At 39.9% G+C, this 21303-nt stretch overlaps 2 protein-coding genes across 12 annotated transcripts in view; one reads left to right on the forward strand and one right to left on the reverse strand.

Moving 5' to 3' along the window:
- Positions 1-21303, reverse strand: part of ATP6AP1L (ATPase H+ transporting accessory protein 1 like) — a 756678-nt gene that overhangs the window by 210352 nt on the left and 525023 nt on the right. The window lies entirely within an intron of this gene.
- SSBP2 (single stranded DNA binding protein 2) overlaps positions 1-21303 on the forward strand; it is a 175154-nt gene that overhangs the window by 21962 nt on the left and 131889 nt on the right. For 9 of the 10 annotated variants that reach the window (XM_030470284.1, XM_030470285.1, XM_030470283.1 and 6 more), the window contains exons 2-3: positions 13778-13850; positions 19986-20047. In XM_030470284.1, the coding sequence (XP_030326144.1) occupies positions 13778-13850; positions 19986-20047 (135 nt within the window). Of the gene's footprint in view, positions 1-3533; positions 3557-13777; positions 13851-19985; positions 20048-21303 lie in introns of those variants that run through there. The other variant, XM_030470288.1, reaches the window with a different exon arrangement.

A 21303-nucleotide genomic window follows, 5' to 3' on the forward strand; every position in this document is an offset into this window, starting at 1 on the left:
GGCAGTGCTCAAGGCCAGGTTGGACGGGGCTTGGAGCAGCCTGGTCTAGTGGAAGGTGTCCCTGCCCATGGCTGGGGGTTGGAACTGGATGAGCTTTAAAGTCCCTTCCAATCCAAACCGGTCTGTGATTCTATGATAAAAAGGAGAGCAAAATGCAGCAAAACCACCAGAAGGTCCTGAATGTACTTTGTGTGAATGCTAAACACAGAAACCCCCTTTCTGCTAAAAAGAGGTGCCCTACACCTAGTGCTCATGAAGTGGTGTGTCCCTGTTGTCCACAGCAGGTCTAGAAGGGAAATGAAGCCAGGCTGGCCTGTGAGTTGCCCTTTTTTTTGGGGTGGGGGAACGTGGTCTTAATACCTTGAACTTGGGCAGAGTGTAAGGGTAAGTGGAACATGACCAGTTGGATTGGGGGGATGAAGTCTGGAAGTGAACTGTCTGTGTGCATTGTGTTCTACTGCAAGCAGCAGCACCCAAGATACAGACAGGGTGCTGTCTTGGGATTGATCTTTAGGAACAGGGATAGGAATCACTCAGTTTTAGGATGTGCTTTGCATGGAGCCAGAGCAGTCCCTTGTACCTCTGGGCGAGCAGCTGGGCTGTGCCATGCACCAGTTAGCTAGCATGGGACAAATTGTACTCCTCCAAAACTACAGTGCAACATGTGATCCTGGTGATAACAGCCAGGATTATCTTTCCGTGCACCAGCAGTCTTTACTGGCTGTGTACGGAGATGGGGATTTTGTGGTGTGGGCTTTGTGAGGAGATCCTTTCTTTGCAGAGCTGGTTGGTAAAACAGGGGGGACTTTGTGATTGTAAGGAGGTCTTGGTAATAGAACGCTCAGAAATAGAAGATGAAAGGCGCCCAGTCAGACTTTGCTCACCATCAAATCCCAATACTCCCATGGGGCTTAAATCCAATCTAATAGCTGATGCCAGTAACAAGCTACTTTGGAAAAAAAGTCTTTTATTAAGAGTTATCTTTCTGTTCTGTGTCTATTGGAGAGACAGTTAGGGAAATTGCAGGATTCCCATTAAAAATATTTTATAAAGGTAGGTTCCATGGGGCCACAGACTTTTTTTACTTTCATCCTATCAAGACTTGTGAATTTCCAGCTATTCCCTTTTTCCCCCATTTCTACATTTCTAGGGATGAAGAGAGACTGCACAATCTGACAGAAAAGGCTGTAGAGATAAATGTGTTCCCAAGTGCATCTCCCCATCTATTGCAGTTTCTTGATTGATGCAGTCACAGGCTTACCTGCCTCTTGTTGTCCCTGAACACTCTTTTCAAGGGCACATCATTTTAGGTCTTCAGCCTCTTGTCATTTTCTTTGGGGCCCTGGGGTTTAGATTGCAGTCCGTCTACCTTTTAGTGTGATCTCAGCAAGGCTTGAGCTCTTTTGGAGAAACAGAGCAATGAGGAACCATAGCGTAGACATCTAAAAATCAAGGACATTATTTAGGTCGCAATCACTGTGAAGGGATATTACAAAATATCAAGCAAAATAACAAGCAGCTTTTAACTATGCTGATCTTGCTGAGGTTGTCTTGAGTTTCATGCTGGACTTGACAGATCTTTATCTCAGGTTTGCTTGTTAGTTATTATTCCCATATATGCATCTTTTTCCTGATATATGACTGTTGTATTATAGTGTAAGGGCATCTTCAAAGCTAGTCAGTGCTGCATATCTCCAGGGACTGCTCTTCAAAGGTCTAGACTGCTGCATAAATAAGTGCTGGGAAGTTGTATTCATCACCCTGAAGGCTACTGAAAACCTCTTTAATGCCTCCAAATTTCACAGGGAATTAGCTTGTTGACCAAGCAATAGAAGGATTACATCGCCTGTAAAGGTATGATGGTCTGTGGATAGACCAGTGTGCTCTGCATACCTACATCTGCTTGATTTGCCTCTGTAGAAGGAGACAAGAAGATGTTGGTAGGGGGTGATGAAGTTCCTTGCACCCCAGCGTTGTCATGATGTTACTGCTGTGTTCTTCCTGCTGCTATAACCACAATACCTGCTCTTCAAACTCCCACTCAGTACCTACAGCACCCAGCTTAGGTTGTCTTGGCCCAAGGATCTCAGACGCCACACAGATGTTATGTGTCATCCTGTGTTTTTTTCTGAGGGTCAGTACTTTCCTTATGTTTTCCTTTACCTGAATGTACATGGGTGTTGTCTCATGTTTGCGCTGTTTTCCTTTTTCCTCACATATCTTACAAAGTAATAGTCTCTTTTATTATGAACTTCAGACTTCTTTTCTCTTTTATTCAAATTATGTAGCAGTTCCTATGTCAGCTTCCCTGTGAATTTCATATGGGCAAGAACTTGTGTTTTTCTGTTTGTGCTTTTGTGTTGAGATAACACATAGAAGGCATAATTTAGGTCTGAAAAGAACACTTTATTATTGAAGACGGGCATTTTTCAAATGTACAAAGAGCAGCTTTGATTTATAGTTTCTCATTGACTTAAAATAGACAAATAATTTTGAGCTGCATGAATTAATTTTACACTGTGAGCCTTTGTTTTCATATTTGATTTTCCCTGGTGCAATGTCTCTTTCCTGAACGAATCCAGACTGCTGGGAACAGGGAGTGAAGAGGCCATGCTGTGTTCTTCCTCATATCTGGGCTGTTTGGTGTTTTAATGTGTTGTTACTCACACTTGGTTGATGTTCTCCGACAGAACATGCATTCAAAGGTGGGCAACACAAGTCGTACGTGTAGTACCGCTGATACTTGGGTTTGATGTTCCATCAATTTGCTTAGGTCACATTTGATCTCCTAATGTTGTTCAGAAAGGATGTCTTCTAGAAGGAAAATTCTGAGTTTAATCAAAAAGATTACATGAGTTTAAGCACTGTTGGAAAGCTGTGGTTTATTACTCACTTACTGAGTTGGAGGAAAATCCCAGGGAAGGGAGGTGCAAACAGCAGACTTGAAAACTTAGGAAAGTGTTGCTCCTTGTGTCTTGCCATTAAGGAGCGTCTCTTGCATTTTGCTGTGCTGTAAGTATTTGCTTTAAATTCAGTGCAGTTCTCATGTGAGAAGAGTAACATTTATAGTAAAAGCAAGCCAGTGCAGTGCCAGGAGGAGTCACAGAAAGCCTTATAGATGCTAAAACTAATAGCTGATTTTAATACTAAAATTATATCGAATGTCAGCTACTCTGAAAGTGAAGATTGACACTCAGTTAACACATAGTACTATTTCCAAAATCTATATTTAAAACCTCGAGTGGCAAAACATACACTTTTCCTAAAATTTCCACTCCCTGTTGAGCATGCAGGAGATCCTAGGCAGCCTCAGCTGAGATGAGCTCGTTTAAAAGAGTACTTCCAATGCTCTCCAACCTGATCAGAGGAGAGTGGTCCTGCAGGCTTTTCAAAAGCATCCAGCGTTATCTGCATGGGAGCACCTTCGTGCTGAGCTGCTGGCTCTGGAGATTATTTGTGTCAACGGCAAGCTACCCAGAGAAGCAAGGAAAGACATCTTGAACAGCATGGAGGAAAACAAAAGCTGATCATAGTCCGGTGTTGGGACAATGGAGATGTATGTGAGTTGTAAAAATGGGCGTCTTAGCTGCCTACCTGAAACAGCATGTGCAGGGGAGTGGGATTTTCAGAAGGATTTAGCATATGGACGAGCTGCTGCTGGGAATTTGGTATTAAAATTTGCCTGCGGTTTGTTGATGATGGGATATCAGGTCAGTCTGCCTGAATAGCACCTCCTGTGCTCACATAACTGGGTAGTTAGGTGAAAAACTAAATTTACCTGGTAGTTGAATGGCAGAGGTATAAAAAGCTTCTTGTATCTAAACATGATTTTTTTTTCACTTACAGTGGCATTGTAACCAATTCACATAAATTTTTGGGAAGTCTGCTGTGCATTACTGAATTCTGAGATGAATGATAGACTCTTTGGTTGTATTTATATGTACATAATGTGTATTAGTGTTGAATTCGTTGTAAGTAGGGTTTACTTCTTAATGGAGCAGTTAAAACACTTTTGTTGTGGAAGTAAAGGCCAGTCAAGTCGTGCTTTATACTAAGGTTACATTTATAAATTGTTTTAAAGAAGGCTAATAAATAATTAATGTCTGTTATTAAATAGGTTACAGGCATGAAGAATGTGTATTATATATGTCAGTAAGCACACCAGTAGAAAGTGTTAAAGACAGTGTTTTGTCTAACTGCTGCACTAAAAACCATAACCAAAATGATCCTTTGTTAAAATGTATATTAAACATTTAATTTACTTAATACAGATTTATAAATATATTTAATGCTAATATAATTCCAGGACTTGACTCCAACCTTCTAGTAAAACCCTGCAGAGGGAGGGAATAAAGCAGCGTTGGCTTTTTGAGGTGACAGTGAAATCCAGAGCTGTGAATGCCTGGTGCTGTGCTGACAAGCTGTCTTCTTGTAACATACTAATAAAAGGAAATTAAAAAAACTAATTAATATGTTTTAAACCAAGTTGAGCATCAGTATTTTGGAAGATAAAAGTAGGGTATTGTAACTTGAGTAAAAGATTTAGAGTAAAATCTCTTTTTGAGCCACGTTAGGAGTGAAAAAATTGTATTCCTAATGAAAATTAATTTCTGTATTTAAACAGACAGTTATGTTTTGCTTATTTTTTGTTTTAATGCAACCAGCTGCTGATGCAAATCTTGCATTTAATACAGATTTATGTATATGTGTGCTCTTTCCTGTGAGGTCTGTTTCTGATTTTTTCTTTTCTTTAATGGAGAGAAGCTTTTGCAGATACATTTCATGTCATACTAAATTAATATGACAGAGATAGATACCATTTTCTTCTGGTCATGGGAGAGGTGGCTCTTTGTGCCCTTTCCCAATAATTTTTTCTTCAGTGGTAACTGTTTGATGTAGTTCATTTTGGGTATAGTGAATCCTTTTCTCTGTTTCAGTGTGTCTCTGCTAAGCATGAGACTGATCTGAAGAGTATTCAGCACTTAGCTTTTTTGGGAAACCTTTCTCCAGTGTGTATTCAGGATGAGGTTTCCAGCAGCAAGCTAACTCACTCAAGAGATTAACTGGGCAGAGATTATCAGAGTGACTGTCTTCGTGTCACAGAATCACAAGATCACAGACAGTTTTGGGTTGGAAGGGACCTTAAAGCTCATCCAGTTCCAACCCCCTGCCATGGGCAGGGGCACCTTCCACTAGACCAGGTTGCTCCAAGCCCCTGTGTCCAACCTGGCCTTGAGCAGTGCCAGGGATGGGGCAGCCACAGCTTCTCTGGGCAACCTGTGCCAGGGCCTCACCACCCTCACAGGGAAAGAACTTCTGCCTAAGAGCTCATCTCAATCTCTCCTCTGCCATTCCCCCTTGTCCTGTCTCCCTACAGGCCCTTGTCCAAAGCCCTCTAAAGTTTGCTCAGTGCCTGTGCTTTGCTCTCTGCTGGTTCTCCTTAGGATAGCTTTATGCACCTAGCTCTGCTTACTGCCAGAGTAGGATGCTTTGCATTAAACTCGTGAACTGTAGCAAATTATATAGTAGGGTAAAATACAGCATGTACAAACCCATTACTATCCCATTGAAAGCAGCAGGGAAGACCAAGGTTAGCACAGATGTTACCAGGAAGAGGTGGAACCTCATATGTTTTTATAAAAGTCTCAGCTTACACTTCAAAACATGTTTTGTCACATTTTTTTAAGCTGTCATTTAGCTTATTTTATACTTAACGGTAAGTTGAATAGTATGTATACTACATAGAGGTTACCTGAGAATACATATGGTTTCATAAAATGCCAGGTTTGAGATTGTAGCCAGCAAGAGGAATTGATGGTGCAGGCAGGGCTGTGTTATCAGTCCGGGAATGCCAAAATGAGCGGTCCTGCTTCTTCCTGCTCTTTTGTGGCTTCTCTAGCCTTTGGCAGGCTGATTCACCTCAGTCATCAAGCAGAAGACTGTTCACCGTTTTTTTTGGCTGTGTTAATTTTCTAGTCCCTTAGCTGGGAAGGGAAGAAGAAATGAAAGAGTAGTGAATCCTAGAATACTAGAATTCCAGTTGGAAGGGACTTCATGGATCATCTGGTCCAACCTTTGTTGGCAAAGCATGACCAAAATGGATGGCCCAGCACCCTGTTCAGCCAAATCTTAACAGCATCCAATGTTGGGGAACCCACCACTTCCCGGGGGATATTATTCCAGTGTCTGGTTGTGGGAAATTTTCCTCTTGTGTCCAGTTGGAATCTCCCCAGGAGTAACTTGTAGCCATAAGTAACTTGTACCCATAGTGAAAAGAGGATGGGTTTGGTCCTCAGTGCCAGTAGGTGATTGGATTAACTCAGCCTTGTTTTCTGTTTGTATGGCAAGGAATGCGGCTATTTCAGTGAAATAGCTTGCCTTCCATGAGAAGAAGCAAAAAGGGCAAAGGCTGCATGAATAGCAGACTGGCTTCACCTTGGGCAGCCCTGAAATTACATGATAAAGACTTTACTGCCTATGGTCTCTGCAAGTCATCAGAGCACCCAAAGAGCTTGTCATGCTTCCTCTGCTACAGCAAAGTGATGCCTGATGACACAAAATTTCCATCATCACCAGTCAGGCTATTCTGGATTAAGCCTCTGCTTCCTGGCCACCAGGAACAGGGGAGAAGGAAAGGGACGTAGTCTTTCAACCCATATAGAGAGCAAAGAACTGTCTGCAGTGTGACTTCAGGAACAATACATCTAAATGGTTTAGCTTTCTGGGCTGGTGACTAGATTGCAGGGGCGAGAAGGTAGGAGAGGAGCCTACAGAAACACAATCCGTTAAGCAGAGGTATGTGGCACCTGAGCAAACTGGTGTCACAGAGCAGTGGGAAGCTCCATAAATGCTGAAAATACAAAGTAGATTAATTTCAGCATGTTCCACTCCATTTGCATCTGTCATTAGCAAACGAAAGTAACATAGTCTTATTTCTGAGGATTGCAGCTGCTTATGCATTTGAGATGTTCAGCAGCTTTCACAGAGGAATGTTGTGGGAATAATGCTGTACCTCTAGTGTAACCAAGAGAACTATGTTTGCAGGAGGGTACATTATTTTGTTACACAAGCAAATACAGCTGGAAAAATGCAGATAAACTTTCAGGTGCATAAGCCTTACTTCTTAACTTCTTTATTAACCATGGACTAGGAAGCCTGTGAAATTCTACTGGAAACCTTTTTGAGGAATACACTTGCAAAATATAGGTGCAAAAGGACAAAGATTTTTATTTGAAACCTTAGACTTCAGCAAGAAAATCTACCTTTTGATGAAGTATTTGGAAATCAGTGGAAATTGTCCCATTTGGGATGGAGTCTACAGAAGAGTGTTTCAATTTTGCAATACTTCGGATCTGTAGTAATTTCTACAAGATGAGACCTGAAAGAAAAATGAATATGTAATTCAGCCAGAGTCAGATGAAAGTAAAGTGAGGAACACTGTGCAGTGTGACATCTTGGCACGAACCAGGAGATCCCTAGCAGATGAGAATATGTAAAACCATGCAATTAAGTGTTTGTGGGAGAGATTGCAGACACCACCACAGCATGTATCTCTGATCTTTTCCAAAAGATCAATGGATACCAGGTATCTGTCTGATGTTTAGTTTTATACTGGTGCACAACTTAATATGTTGTTGGAAATTGTTATGCTGGTGCTTGAAGTCTACAGGAGGTTAAATAGTAAACACATGTGAAATTAGGATGCAGAAAGAATTTGTGTGTTGAAAGTGTATGGGTAAACTGAAAAAAAATACCCCTGCTGTTATTTCTAATGCTGTTAGAATAAAAGGGCACTTTCTAGGGTACAACTGATTTTGACAGGTGAAGGAGTATATATGCAGTACGAGTATAAGGAGTATATAATCAAGGGGAGGGTGATCAGGCTTAATAAGGCATATTTTCAGGACATCTTGCAAGCAGTCAAGTGGAAGAGAGACTAGTGGAGAGGCAGGTACACTCACTGGGCAGGTGAGTGTACCTGCCCAGTATCATGGTAGGAGAAAGCTTCCTCTATCTGTAAAACTGAAATAAATGAGAAGGATTGGCTTATTCAGAAAGTACTATCAGCCTGATCCAAGGCTCTGAGACCACCGTTCGTTATAGCACTGGGTATAAGCCCCAGATATTTTGATGCATGTGAGGAAAATGTCTTCTACTGCCTACAGAGAGAGGAAGAAATAGAAATAAGTGGATATGAATCATGTTCAATACATCCACTTTTATGCTGCCTGTGTTTGCAGGGCTGTGATAGGAGCTCTCAGGAAAGGCAAGTGCTCTCAGCCCAACAGAAGCATTGAGTATCTCCTTTAAGGCCATAGTGTTTCTCAGAGCAGTGTTTGAGTTCCATTGAATACCCAGGTGTTTCTAAGAAAACTGATCACATTGTTAATAGCATGCAGAGCACTAACATTAACAAAGATCATGTTTTGAACTGGAAAAAACCCGTATTGTTATGCCAGTGTATTTTTATATATATGTGTAAACGGAGAGAAGAAAGTGACTGTCAGTATGATCAAATAGGGGAGAAAGATATATGACTGTTAAAAAATAAATAAAAAAAATAAAAAAAATTTGGTGTTGTAACTTGAAACTTTCCAAAACCAGCTCACCATGAAGAGCTTCAGAGCAGTTTTTAAAGTACTGGATTGATGGATTCCAGAATATTTGCTCAAGAAACCCCAAATTCAAGATGGCTTTTACTGTCGTATTATATTTAAAATATGGATCCAGTGCTACATTCTCTTGTTTCAGAGAATGACATTTATATTTTGGATATTAAATGAGTGAGATTCTTAGGACTTTGTGGATTTGAAATTAGGTCTATATACTTTTCTGAAGGAAAAAAAACAAAGGCAAATAATCTGTTTCTCTGTAGAGGTCAGAGTAGTGATTTTGGAATACTCCAAGTCTCCTGAAACACAAGGAAGAACATCTAAGATAGTTTCTTTTTCGCACAAACTAAAAATTGTGTGTGGATATTGATTTACTAGTTTTCACTGTGTTTTTTAATTACTATTTAAAAAAAAACCCCAAAGTTAAATAGATGGTGTGTCATATGCAGAACTTCCCATACATGAACAGTTTTAAAAAATTGCATCTTAACAATCCCCAAAATGCTAGGTCTATCTTGGCAATGCTCAGATCTGGAACATTCCCATTATAGATAGTTTTAAAAAGTTTCATTGGGTTTTTTTTTTTTTTTTTTTTTTACATCCTGCCTCAGATGTTAACAACATAATATCTGGTGGAGGAGGTGGTAGCATCTAAGGACATCTCTCTCATTCACTGTCATAGATTTTGTGGCAAAGAGGCAACAGTTGCTCTCGCAGTGGTGAGCTGACTGTGGGTGCCGCAGAAGGCAGTTACAGTACCCAAACTGTACTTTGACACACTGCCAGAGCTGGGGGGCTGCAGGCTCTTGCGCCATAGCATCAATTTTATAACTTGCGGGATAATGGTTATATGCCACTGTACGCTCAGTTAAAGTACATAGTTTTTTAGTTATGGCATGTGGCTAATAAAACAATGAAAGCAACTGCGCTATTCCTCAGCACATGAAGCTGTGTTGTCATCATTGCCTGCTCCTGGCAGGTTTACAGGGCAGCTTTCAAGAGGCGGCCGAAGCTGATTTTTTGCAATTCCTTACTCTTCTAAGCCCAGCTTTTGAATTTCATGGGAAAATGTGCCCATTGTCCTTTTGCTATCTCCTTAGAAATATACCTGGACTTGTGCAAGGCATTTTACACTGTCCCACACAACATCCTTGTCTCTAAACTGGAGTGGCATAGATATGCCAGTTTGGACCAGGCAGTGGATAAGGAATTGGCTGGGTGGTTGCACTCAAAGTGTCATGGTCAATGGCTCAATGTCCAAGTAGAGTGGTAGAGTGTCCATCAGGGGTTGGTATTGGGACCGATCCTGTTCGACATCCTGGTCGGCGATATGGAAAGTGGGATTGAGTGCACCGTCAGCACAGCAAGTCCCAATTCAAGTCAGTTCCAACCCAGATCACTCTGACTCTATGAAGTAATGATAAACTGACTCTGTGCTTAAAGTTCAGTCTTAGCTTGAGAGACATGAAATTTTTCAGTACAGGTAAAGAGTGAATCAAAGATACTACTGTTCTACCTTTTATGGAAGAATTATTTCCTAAATGACTTTGTGATAATAACTTGAGCCCGTTTTCCGTAGCATTTGTTTGTCTGAACTGTTGGTCAAGTACCCTACATACAGCCGGTGAAACCTGGGGAGCCATGTGGGGAGTGTGGCTCAGAGTACCTAAATTAGATACCAAAACCAGATAAGGTAGAACATCTTCCTGGTGCTTTCAGATTTTCACTACCTTTTATGGAAAGCTAGGCGTTGTCTTAGTGTTTTGACTTGGAACTGGGGGAGTTTACTGCCTACTTTTTTATCAATGGAAATAGTGCTGCAGGGCTTTGTAACTTCTCAGTAAGCTGATTGCATCTTCCCACCTTAACGTGTTAAGAAGGCAATTTCCACAGCACAGTTAGAGTGATTACTAGTTATTTCCTGCTAATATTCTGATAACTGGTTGACTAGAAGCGCTTAAAAGATTCTTCTATTTGGAGTTCGGTAGGCACTTTCAGGGTGTATGAGTGTCTTGTCCGATTAGAACAGAAACATGAGGCAAAATGCACCAGGATAGCAAAGTGAGCACTGTAGTGGTAAGAGCTAGACAGTACCTTCTTTTTTTTTTATTTTAATAGAGTAAATGTATCATCGGGGCATAAATGAACGTGTGCCCTAATTGTCTTGGCAAGGTGGGGGAACTCTGGCCTGTGGCACATCTTTTAACAAAAATTACTGCAGTGTTGTCATAAATTGATTGGAAATATTTTTTCCTCACATTACTCATGGGATGTCAACAAGTATGCAAATGTGAAAATTTAACATATGTCTCCTTGGTGCTTTTTCACGGTTTCTCACGCCAGTTTAAAGAGGAAAAACTGTCTTTTAAAATGCCACTTCAAACACAAGTCCTTTGGTTTTGAAGACCGTCTCACTATTATTGTCTTAGTCTTCTTCTGAGACGTTAAACAGTTTACTCATTTGTTAAATATATGCACTTGGAGTGTTGCCTGGTTTTTATTTTATGCCATAGTTAACGTGCATACATCTGGTAATCCTCCTTTTTAACACAGTGTTGCATCTTTTTGGGGTTTCTTTGCTGTCTTTCCTCAGAGCATCAGTTTCCGTTGACCTTTTTGTTGCAAGTAACACAGTAAGGCATTAGTATCTTTCTTTTGATCTCTGTGCTAAATGTATTTATTTCTGAATGAAGCTATAACGTTGTTAACTTCTGTAAAGACTTCCTGAGAGCGTAATAACCACGGATGGGCCAGTGATTTAGATCTGATAAGACCCAATCAGGTTATTTTGTGTTGTGCCTTCTGTTTCACATCTGTTTGTGGAAGGTGGTCCTGGCTTTCCTGTCACAGGAGCCAGGCAGTTCCCTTGCCAGCATGGTCCAGCTCTTGATTTGCCATCGGGGGATCAACTTGGAAGCCTAAAACCTGGAATATTTATTCTTCTCCTGAAATCTGCCATGTTTGTCCCCCATGCTTAATAAACACAGTTGTTGCACCACTTCATTTACCGCTAGTATGTTTAGACCAAGATGTAATAATGCATGTTAAAAAGCATTTGAGAGGTTATAATTCTAACTATGGTTAATTAGCACATTCCCTGTGTACAAGTCAAAGTTTTGGGGTTGTCTTTTTCTCAGTGTTGAAATTTCTTGGATTTTTTTTGACCACCAGAGATAGGCACAGGGTAGCAATATTGACTTGTGCTGGAGCACTGCTGCCTGCGCCGTGTTTTGCTGGTAGACTCCAGGAGTGCTGAGATGAGACTCCCAAATCTACCTCTCTATTTAAGCGAAGTGTTGTGCTGTCAATTTAGGTGTGCTGGTGCAGTATTTGCTAAAGCTTTCAGCTGATGGCAGACCTATGAAGGTGGTACGCCTGCAATAAACTGGGTTTTGAGCTGTTTCACTTTCCTTTGTGGGGTAGAAAGGATATGACCACACATATCCTTTTATCTGGACTGCATGTTCATGTTTTGATAAGAACAAAAAAGGGAATCTCAGAAGACAAATGAAATGCTTTGAAGCATACTGGGTATCCAAGTCATCTTCGCTGCTATAGAAAAGACCTTCCTCTCTGCCTTTTACATCTTTTTTAGGTCATAGGTTTTGTCTACAACCATTTATTGCTTAAAAATTGAATGATGGTTGAACTGGGAAGAATTATATCAACAAGATGTGACTTTGTTTGACAGATGCAGTTGTGCTTTTGGGATGAGAGGCTAGAGAGTATGTGTAAAATACTGGAATTAAAAAGTGGATACGACCCTTCTTAAAGTTCAAACTAAAACCAGTCACATGTTTGAATATAGCTTTTTCTTTCAATCTGTGAGAAAAAAGTATATTTTACTTTTGAAGTTGGAGAGAGAGTAAAGTAGTGTGTGTATTGCATGTACAGTGAAAACAACTTCTATGGAATGCCTGTCCTAGGTTTTAAAATTTCAGACTTAATAAGTTACTGCTGTAATTGCTACTCCGTCAGTGCCATGATGACAGTTATCACATCTAATACTGCATAACATTTTGAACAGTAACAGGAAAATAGGTTCTCTGCATCTCTACTTTGTTTAAACTACGTATTTTTGAATATGAATAGTAAAACGTTTCAAATAATAATAGCAGTGTATCACAGAGTGCGTGAAAATATATTTTACTTCTTAAAAACAGTTCAGCTAGCAAATTTGAAAGACTCACAGCCTGACTTTTTTCTCTTCTTTTCACAAACAGAAATGTTTCATAGACAATTTCCAAGCATTATTATTAAATCATTCTTTTAAAATGAGATTTCATTTTAAAAGACCTGAAACATGCAGGCAGACTGGAGCCTCCCTGGGGTGTCACCTGAGGAATAGGAATGATTACTTGTTTGGTTTTCTAATTCAAATCTAGTCTACATACCCTATATCAAAAGAAGTTGGTTGTTGTTATTGCTTCCCTGTTCTTTGGCTGCTGAACAGGGCTTCCCAGCTCAAGTTGTGGTGGGAAATCATTCAGGAAATGAGTCCTCTTTCTGCAGTGAGATCCTTATGCTGCCTCTTCGGACTTAGTTGAAGATGTGCCTCAGTTATGCTGAAGATAACTCTTTTGGAAGCTCCTTTGGGAGCTGTGTCTTTTGTAACTGTGCTGTGATCCGAGCTCCTAGATGCACAAGTCTGAATTAATCTAAAAATCTCGAGAGATGTGGTTGTACTTCATGCCATAGATGGGATTACTTTCCCTGATGCAGCCCGAAGTTTGCATGTTCTTTGAATAAACACAGGCTATTGTTCAAGTGTGCTAGTGGCTTGACACATTCCACATGTGAAAAAATTTCATCTGGAAAAATAATCAATGTTGCTGTATGAATATATTGTATTTACAGTAAGCACACCATGGAGTGGGCAAATACAGAGCAGCAGTAGGTCAGTTGTTAGCTCACTGGGCACTCGTCCAAATACAATTAAAAATGTTGACATTAGGTAATTTGGGGGGTTAATATTAACTACTATTTAAACGCCTCTGCTTGCATTGAACTACATGCCTAGTTTAAAAATTCTGGTATAGGTAATGGATTTGACATGTTTACTGTGTAGTGGTTTGTGAAAGGTAATAGAGCGCACCTTTGTTTCTGAAGAAGAGAAGCAAACAAATGCACAATACTAAATATTGTCCTTTTTGTTTATTTTCCAGATTAGCACTGTATGTATATGAGTATCTGCTCCATGTAGGAGCACAGAAATCAGCCCAGACATTTTTATCAGAGGTATGTTTCCCCATACTTTGTTTTCCTTACACAACTTTCCAGTGTGTGCAAGTGAACTAAATGTACATGGGTCTAGAATAGAGCACTGACAACTTTGAATACCCGCTTACATTGATCAGCATAGATTTCTGATTCTGCGGTAGCCAGTTTGTCATTTAACACACCTTCGCATAACTATTTTTTCTGTGATTTGTTATCCCTGTTCTATGATTTGCTGACACAGATTGATCTATTTTCTGTAATAAATATGCATGTTAGAGAATGCATCAACAGTATTGGTTTTTTATGACCTTCTTATTGTTGATATCTCATATTGTGAATTATGTACCCTTCCAAAATATAAAACAATCATGTATTTTATATCCTATTGCTATACATATGCAGTTCTCATTCTCTTAAGCACTGCTGATCTCTCTCTGTATTCTTACTATGCTTCTCACCACTTCTTTTCATCTGACAAATCAATTATGACTACAACCATTTAGGTCCTGTTTCTTAAAGACTTTCAACTGCTAATGGAGTTTTCACCTTTACACAATAGTTACTGTTTTTCACAGTCTTTCAAAGACTGTATACATCTTTTGAAGACTGAAGTAATTTATGTCTTCTTAGCATTTTACACTTAATCTGAGATACAGAAATATTATACACCAAACATATTGAGGTCTTTTGGGTTTATTGCTGTTTTTAATGTTTATTTGATGAGAACATTTAAGATAATAAAAATAGTTCAATAGTGATTAGAAGTGAGGAAAAATAGGCAAAATGTTGTGCTAGGGGTATTTGCTGCTTCAGCTGATGCTTCTCCAAAAGCTAGTAAAATTACTGTGCTGGTGATGACATTATGGAGGTGGGAGAGGGGAGGATGAGAACCCAGGGCATTGTTTCTGGTGTTTATAAAGAATTCACATAGCAGAGATAAGAAAGAAGGGTAGAATCATGGTGGCATCAGTTTATGGTAAAGTATGGTTTTGACAGTTGCTTTTCCTCTTTGGTAAAGCCATGGAAAAATAAGAGAGAAAATAATGGAGAGTATAATCTTGGTTTCCCAAAACAGCTGTCATTTGTAAATAAAACACTGTGCAAGATTCACTTTGCTCATTTTGTTTTCAGGATATATTTTCAAAATGAGCAGTTGGCAGAAGTATAACTGGTATGACATTTGGATTTCTAGAAAACATTCAGTACAGTGTCTAGAAACTTAGCTTCTAAAACTAACTCAGTCTTCGGTTATAGAGAAACTCTTAGGTCTGAATTCTGAATGTGAGAATATATCAAATCTTTCAAATTAAGACTGATAGTAACCAAAAGATGGTAAACACTGGGTAGGGACAAATAATAGAGTTGGTATGAGGTGTCTGTTAGGTTTCACGCAAAGCTGTGAGTTTCTTTACCTCATTCCTTAGCAGTGCAGAGGGTTGAATACTATACTGGCAATGCTTGTGGGTGGTTGTATGTTATCACTGATACAGAGAACCCTGGAAAAAATTACATATGGGTGGACAGGTTCTGGTTGAGAAAACTGTACACTAATGCAGCTTGGAGAAAATAAACTGAAATGCACAAGTTAAAGGGACAAGTAGTAAAAGAAGATCAAATACTTTAGAGTAACTCTAAAACTGAATGTTGGGGTGTAAAAGCAGTAAGCATACATAAATTGTCTGAGCTATACTGCAGGCAGTGGTATCTGTGTATGTGTAAATGACAAAGACTAAAAGCCCTTCCGTTAAAGATCTGGCAAGGTACGTGTCTAAAAGTAATGGAACAAAATTAAGAAAAGGAAAATTTTAAGTTGAGTATCATGGAATCTGCTACTAGATAACTTAGACATGGTTGTCCTGAGCAGTCCTATATTTTTGTAGTGCTCTGTATCTAGTTTGAATTTAGTAGGACTGATCCACAAGTTAAAGGAAGACTCTACCGTATGAGGAAAGACTGAAGGAATTTTAGGTCTTTTTTCCCTGGGAAAGAGAAGGCTCAGGGAAGTCCTAATCACAGTGTTTCAGTACTTAAAGGGTGGCTACAAAGAAGACAGAGGCTTTCCTTTGTAAGGAGCCGCATGGAGAAGACAAGGGGCGACGGGTATGAGTTGCACAGGGAGGGGTTTCATTTTTGTTTACAGTGAAAACAATTGTTCACTGAAACAACCTCCTCAGGGATGTGGTAGAGTCCTGATCAGTGGAGTTTCTTGCAGGCCCCCTTTATGTATTGGAAGACTGTTAAAAGGTGTCCCTGGAGCCTTCTCTTCTCCAGGCTGAAGCAGCCCAGCTCTCTCAGCCTGTCTCCAGAGCAGAGCTGCTCCAGCCCTTGGAGCATCTTTGTGGCCTCCTCTTAACATTATTAAACTGTTCTTACCTCAGCCCACAGGTTTTTTGCCTTTTTCCAGTTCTTCTCCCCATCCCACCAGGGGGGTGGAGTGACTGAGCGGCTGCATGGTGCTTAATTGCTATCTGGGGTTAAACCATGATAGTCCTTTTTGGTGCCCAGCGTGGGGTGCCAGAAAGGACTGTTGTGGCTTAACCCAAGTGAGCAACTAAGCCCTACACAGCCGCTTGGTCTTCCCTCTCCCCAGTGGGATAGGGGAGAGAATCAGAAGAGTAAAAGTGTGAAAACTTGTGAGTTGATTTAAAGACAGTTTAATAGCTAAAGGAAAAATTGCACACACAAGGAAAGCGAACCAAGGAATTCTCATAGAATCACAGACTGTTTTGGGTTGGAAGGGACCTCAAAGCTCATCCAGTTCCAACCCCCTGCCATGGGCAGGGACACCTTCCACTAGACTAGGTTGCTCCAAGCCTTATCCAACCTGGCCTTGAACACTTGCAGGAATCCATTCACCGCTTCCCATGGGCAGGCAGTTCAGCCATCTCTAGGAAAGCAGGGCTCCGTCACGTGTAATGGTGACTTGGGAAGACAAATGCTATCACTCCGAGCATTCCCCCTTCATTTCCCCCCCCCCAGCTTTACGTGCTGAGCATGATGCCATATGGTGTGTGATATCCATTTGGTCAGTTGGGGTCAGCTGTCCTGGTTGTATGCCCCACAGCTCCTTGTGCACTCCCAGCCTGCTCGCTGGTGGGGTGAGAAGCAGAAAAGGCCTTGACTGTGTAAGCACTGCTTAGCAGTAGTGAAAATGTGTTATCAACACTGTTTGCAGCAGAAATCCAAACATAGTCCCATACTAGCTACTATGAAGAAAATTAACTCTCTACCAGTAAAAACAACCACAGTTCTCTTGCGCGCAAAAGGCTGCACCAGATGGCCTTTCAAGGACTCTTACAATCTGAGCTGTTCTGTGATTCTATGGTTCTACGAGTCAATAAGGTCTAGAAGTGCTTTGCTGAACTTTAAAGTACAAGGTGAGCTGTGCTTTGTGGTCCTTGTTGACGACAGCCTTCAAGGCTTCATTGTTTCCATCTCTGAAACACCAGGCCTGAAGGTCATCTAGCATTTTCCTGGGTCGCTTGGTAGCAGACCTCTTCAGTTTCTTGGCTGTAACACTGGTATCTTGGTCTGAAAATTTACTTCCTTTCAGGAGACATGGCACGAAGTACTGGGTTGAAGTAACCCAGCAGCTGTATCATATCAGTTTATCTTATAATTGGCAGAACAGCGAGGGGCAAGCACATCTAGCTTTCATCTAAATCATGTCATTGCTTTTTGGGGGTTGAACAGAGCTATGCAGATGGGGTACACACTTTTTTTGAAACAAAAGAAGCTGTTCTGCTCCAGAATCTTTCCTGTGGTGTCACAGCTGGTGCACTTTCCTTGAAGAGCTGATCCTTATCCCACGCATTTTCTATCCTTGCAGTTAGGTTCTAACCTTGAATGAATAATTACATTAGCCTGACTGGAGGAGGAAGGTGGGCATTTCCCAGTTAATCAGTCCCTGGCTATGACCTTAATCAGTACAGTTGTCAATGATGGCATTTTTCCTAAATTAATTTTTTATAAATCTTTCTTTTTAAGTCTCTGTTATCAGACAGAATGACATCTGCCATGTGAGACAGAAGTATGGAGATTTTTTTAATTTGAAAAGCGAAACAAACCCCCTCCAAATAAGACCCAAATTCTGCATTCACTTCATGTTCCTTCTCTGAATAAATTTCTCAATATTAAATGCGTCCTGTTAAAAAGGACTAGCATAAGACCTGTGAAATGAGTAATTTCGCCATTAAGCCCTGCTTTGAAGAGATGGATTCTGCTTAGACATAGTGAGGGCTTTCTACACAGACATGATTTTTACTTGTAAGTGAATGATTTTTCAACTTCATGAGCCATTTTTTTGTTTTGGTTGTATGCTGCATCTCTTCATTATGTTGCTTTTGAAGAGGTACTCTGTATTCCTGGTGATTAACACAAGTCTTTCCAAGCCATTCCCAATGCATGCGAGAAGCAATCATGCCTCGAAGTGTATTTGAAGAGTGTGTAATACCTTTGCAGTAGCTTTGGCTTTTATTTACATTTTTCATTTTTATAATACTTTTATCTTTGAGTGCTTAAGCAGCAGCTTTTTAAAAGATGCTTTTTATATATTAACTACCGTTACATGGTGGTGATGAGGTTAAGTGCCACGCAGTTGGATCATTCTGCTTTACCAACAGAAGTGGTAGTGCCTTGAGGTTACCTTTTAAAAGTATTTTTAAGAGACATTAGTTTTGAATATTTGCATTTATATAATATTTCAAAATTATACTAGGTGACTCCATATGAGTACAAAGAACATTTTAAGGTGTACAGGCTACATATTGTCCTGCAAACTATTGACAGAACTTGAATGTGTATAAATTTCTGAAGAATTAGATGTGGAAATCAAGTTGGAGTTGAGAATCAGAGTTTTATTCTCTTTTGGAAAATGCCAGCTTTACCAGTGCCTCTGGCAGAATGAACACTATATCTGCCTTTTATAGTAAGCTTTTATGTACTTTTACAGATATGTCTTTAAATACCTTTCATATTAAGGCTGTTTAAGCATTTAATTAAAACAATCCTCTCTCTGTCTGCCATTACTTCTATCTCTAGAGCAGAATATGGTTTGGGTTTTTTTGACAATTTTTTTTATTAACAAAATTGGACAGGAAATAATGCTATGTGTAGTTGTAACTGGAGGAGTTTGCAGTGCATGGAACGCCCTCGTTTCCACCCAATTCTAACATGAGACATTTCTTCTGTACAGTGTTGTGTGGATTTCAGCAGGACCCTCAGTTACTTGCAACAGAGCTCCTTCAGCAGTTTCATAGGCTTTATTATAGCCCAGAGTATTTTATTTTGCAGTTCAGGACAAACTAATGGCTATGGCATCAATAAAATGGTTGCACGATTATCTTTAAGACACAACATTTGGGAAGCGTTGCAGAGAGGCAGAATGCTGTCACTGTGCGTTTTGTTGTTTGATAGGTTCGCTGATTAACAAGAAAAGTGTGAAGTCAAGGGTAAATAAGAGTCCTTAAATTGCATTTCCTTTGAAAACAGTGTTAAGCAAACCAGGCTTCCTAGGTGGAAAAGAAATCACAGCCAGTGTAGCTGTTCAGGAGAGATTGCCAGCACAGACAAACCAAGCCAAACTAGCATTGCCACTGAGAGGTGGGAGAGTGAGTTACAGCTAATGTACCTCTAACAGTAAAGCACTCCTTGAGGATTATAAAACGGTGCCTGCTTTGGATGTGGAGGGAAGACTGCCACCTGCTGAATCAGTTACATTAGTTCTATATTCTATGTTTTTCTTAGTTTTCCTTGGAAAATCTTATCAATCATTTTAAGTGTACTTTTTAACACCTTTTTTTATTTTTGTTCCATTGGTCATGCATTTTTTACCTTATAATAATGCACATGTCAGTGGAGTGATACAAAATACATCGTTAACAACATTGTATTCAGAATCTAAATAAAAAAGAATCTAAATAAAAAATATTCTAAAACATGCTTTCTTAGAGTAAGAAGAACTTACTTTAAGCATCAGCTATATTAGTAACTGTAATAAAGTAATATGGCTATTGAGATTGATGATGATAAAACCTTTCATAACTACAAAACCTTTTCTTCTTTCCCTTTTTTGGCTATCTGCATGAATTATGTAATGCTTTTTAGTCTCCATCATCAGAAATGTGCACCTCTGTTTTTATTGTTTTGTTTTAGATAAGATGGGAAAAAAACATCACACTGGGGGAGCCCCCAGGATTCTTGCATTCCTGGTGGTGGTAAGTATCAATTTTCTTTTCCTCTCACTTTCAAAATATGCTAGCTGCTGGTTCTAGCAGCCGGAGGCAAGAAATTCAGGTAAACATTGTAAAAGGAATGTGACGATGAGGATCAAGGGCCAGTTTCTTGTTAAGGAATGAAAAAACAGAAAATTAGATATGGAAAAATATACGGATAATAGATACAGGAAGACACTGTAGTGTGCTGATAAGAAAGCCTCTTTGAAAGAAGGTGGCCTGCGTGTCTTTCTTCACCACCTTCTGGTAAGTGGTGCATTTAAGAGATTATTCCACATATCCTAAATAATTGCATTAAAAACCCCTAGTATATACAGAGACTCTGCATACAGATGTGAGTTTCCTCAGCCTACAGTCCACATTCTAGTCACGGGAATAGTATTTGAAAGTAATTAGCTGAACCCAAGCTACCAACCTTTTTGGGAGGCAGCGTGCATTATCATGGGCTTGGTGCTGCAGTGTCTGCATTTGTACAGTTTCTCTCAGCTCAGAAGATGGGTAGACATCAGGATGACTTGTAATTTTTTATGCATGGTGGCATGGGCTTATATATACTGGTGTGCAGGGACACACCAGCTTGTGCATGTAGAATTCCCAAGGAGAGAAAAGTATTCATAGTCACCGCTGTTTAGCTGTGATATTTATTAGTTGTCACCTGATGGGAATATATCCAGTATGCCTGTGTTTGAAAGAATTATAGAGAATATGTCCAACAGAGAATATGTCAGGAGTACAAGAACTTACACTTTTAAAGTGGTCCCATTCGACCGTAATTGATTTGTACAGCTGCATGGAAGGTGTCATATTCTTCATTGACCTTTCTTTCACAGCTTTTAGCTAAGTGATGGGAACCTGTCTGAGAAGAGTGTGTCCCTTGTATCTCTGATGTCTGCATTATCTTTAATTTTGCTTGTCTGCATCAGAGTGCTGGAATTGCCCACAATTCCTTATTACGGTGCTGGACTACGTTACAAAGGATTAAGTCTAAACCAATAAAGAAATACTCTGAAACTCCAAAATTTCCATATTTTATCCTTTCAATTGTTCTTTCATACACATAGTTTCATTCCAGAAACTTTGTGTTGGAACCAATATATGTATAGCTATTTGAAGGGGAGAAAGACCAGTGGGAGCACCACAATTTCCTTTCACTCACAAGAACATAACCATCTATTTCCTACTCTTGTCCACACACCTGTTTCTCTGGGAACTTTTGTTTAAAGCCCAGTATTGGACCT

The sequence above is a fragment of the Strigops habroptila genome, chromosome Z (assembly GCF_004027225.2).
Source record: "Strigops habroptila isolate Jane chromosome Z, bStrHab1.2.pri, whole genome shotgun sequence".
NCBI classification, from domain to species: Eukaryota; Metazoa; Chordata; class Aves; order Psittaciformes; family Psittacidae; genus Strigops; species Strigops habroptila.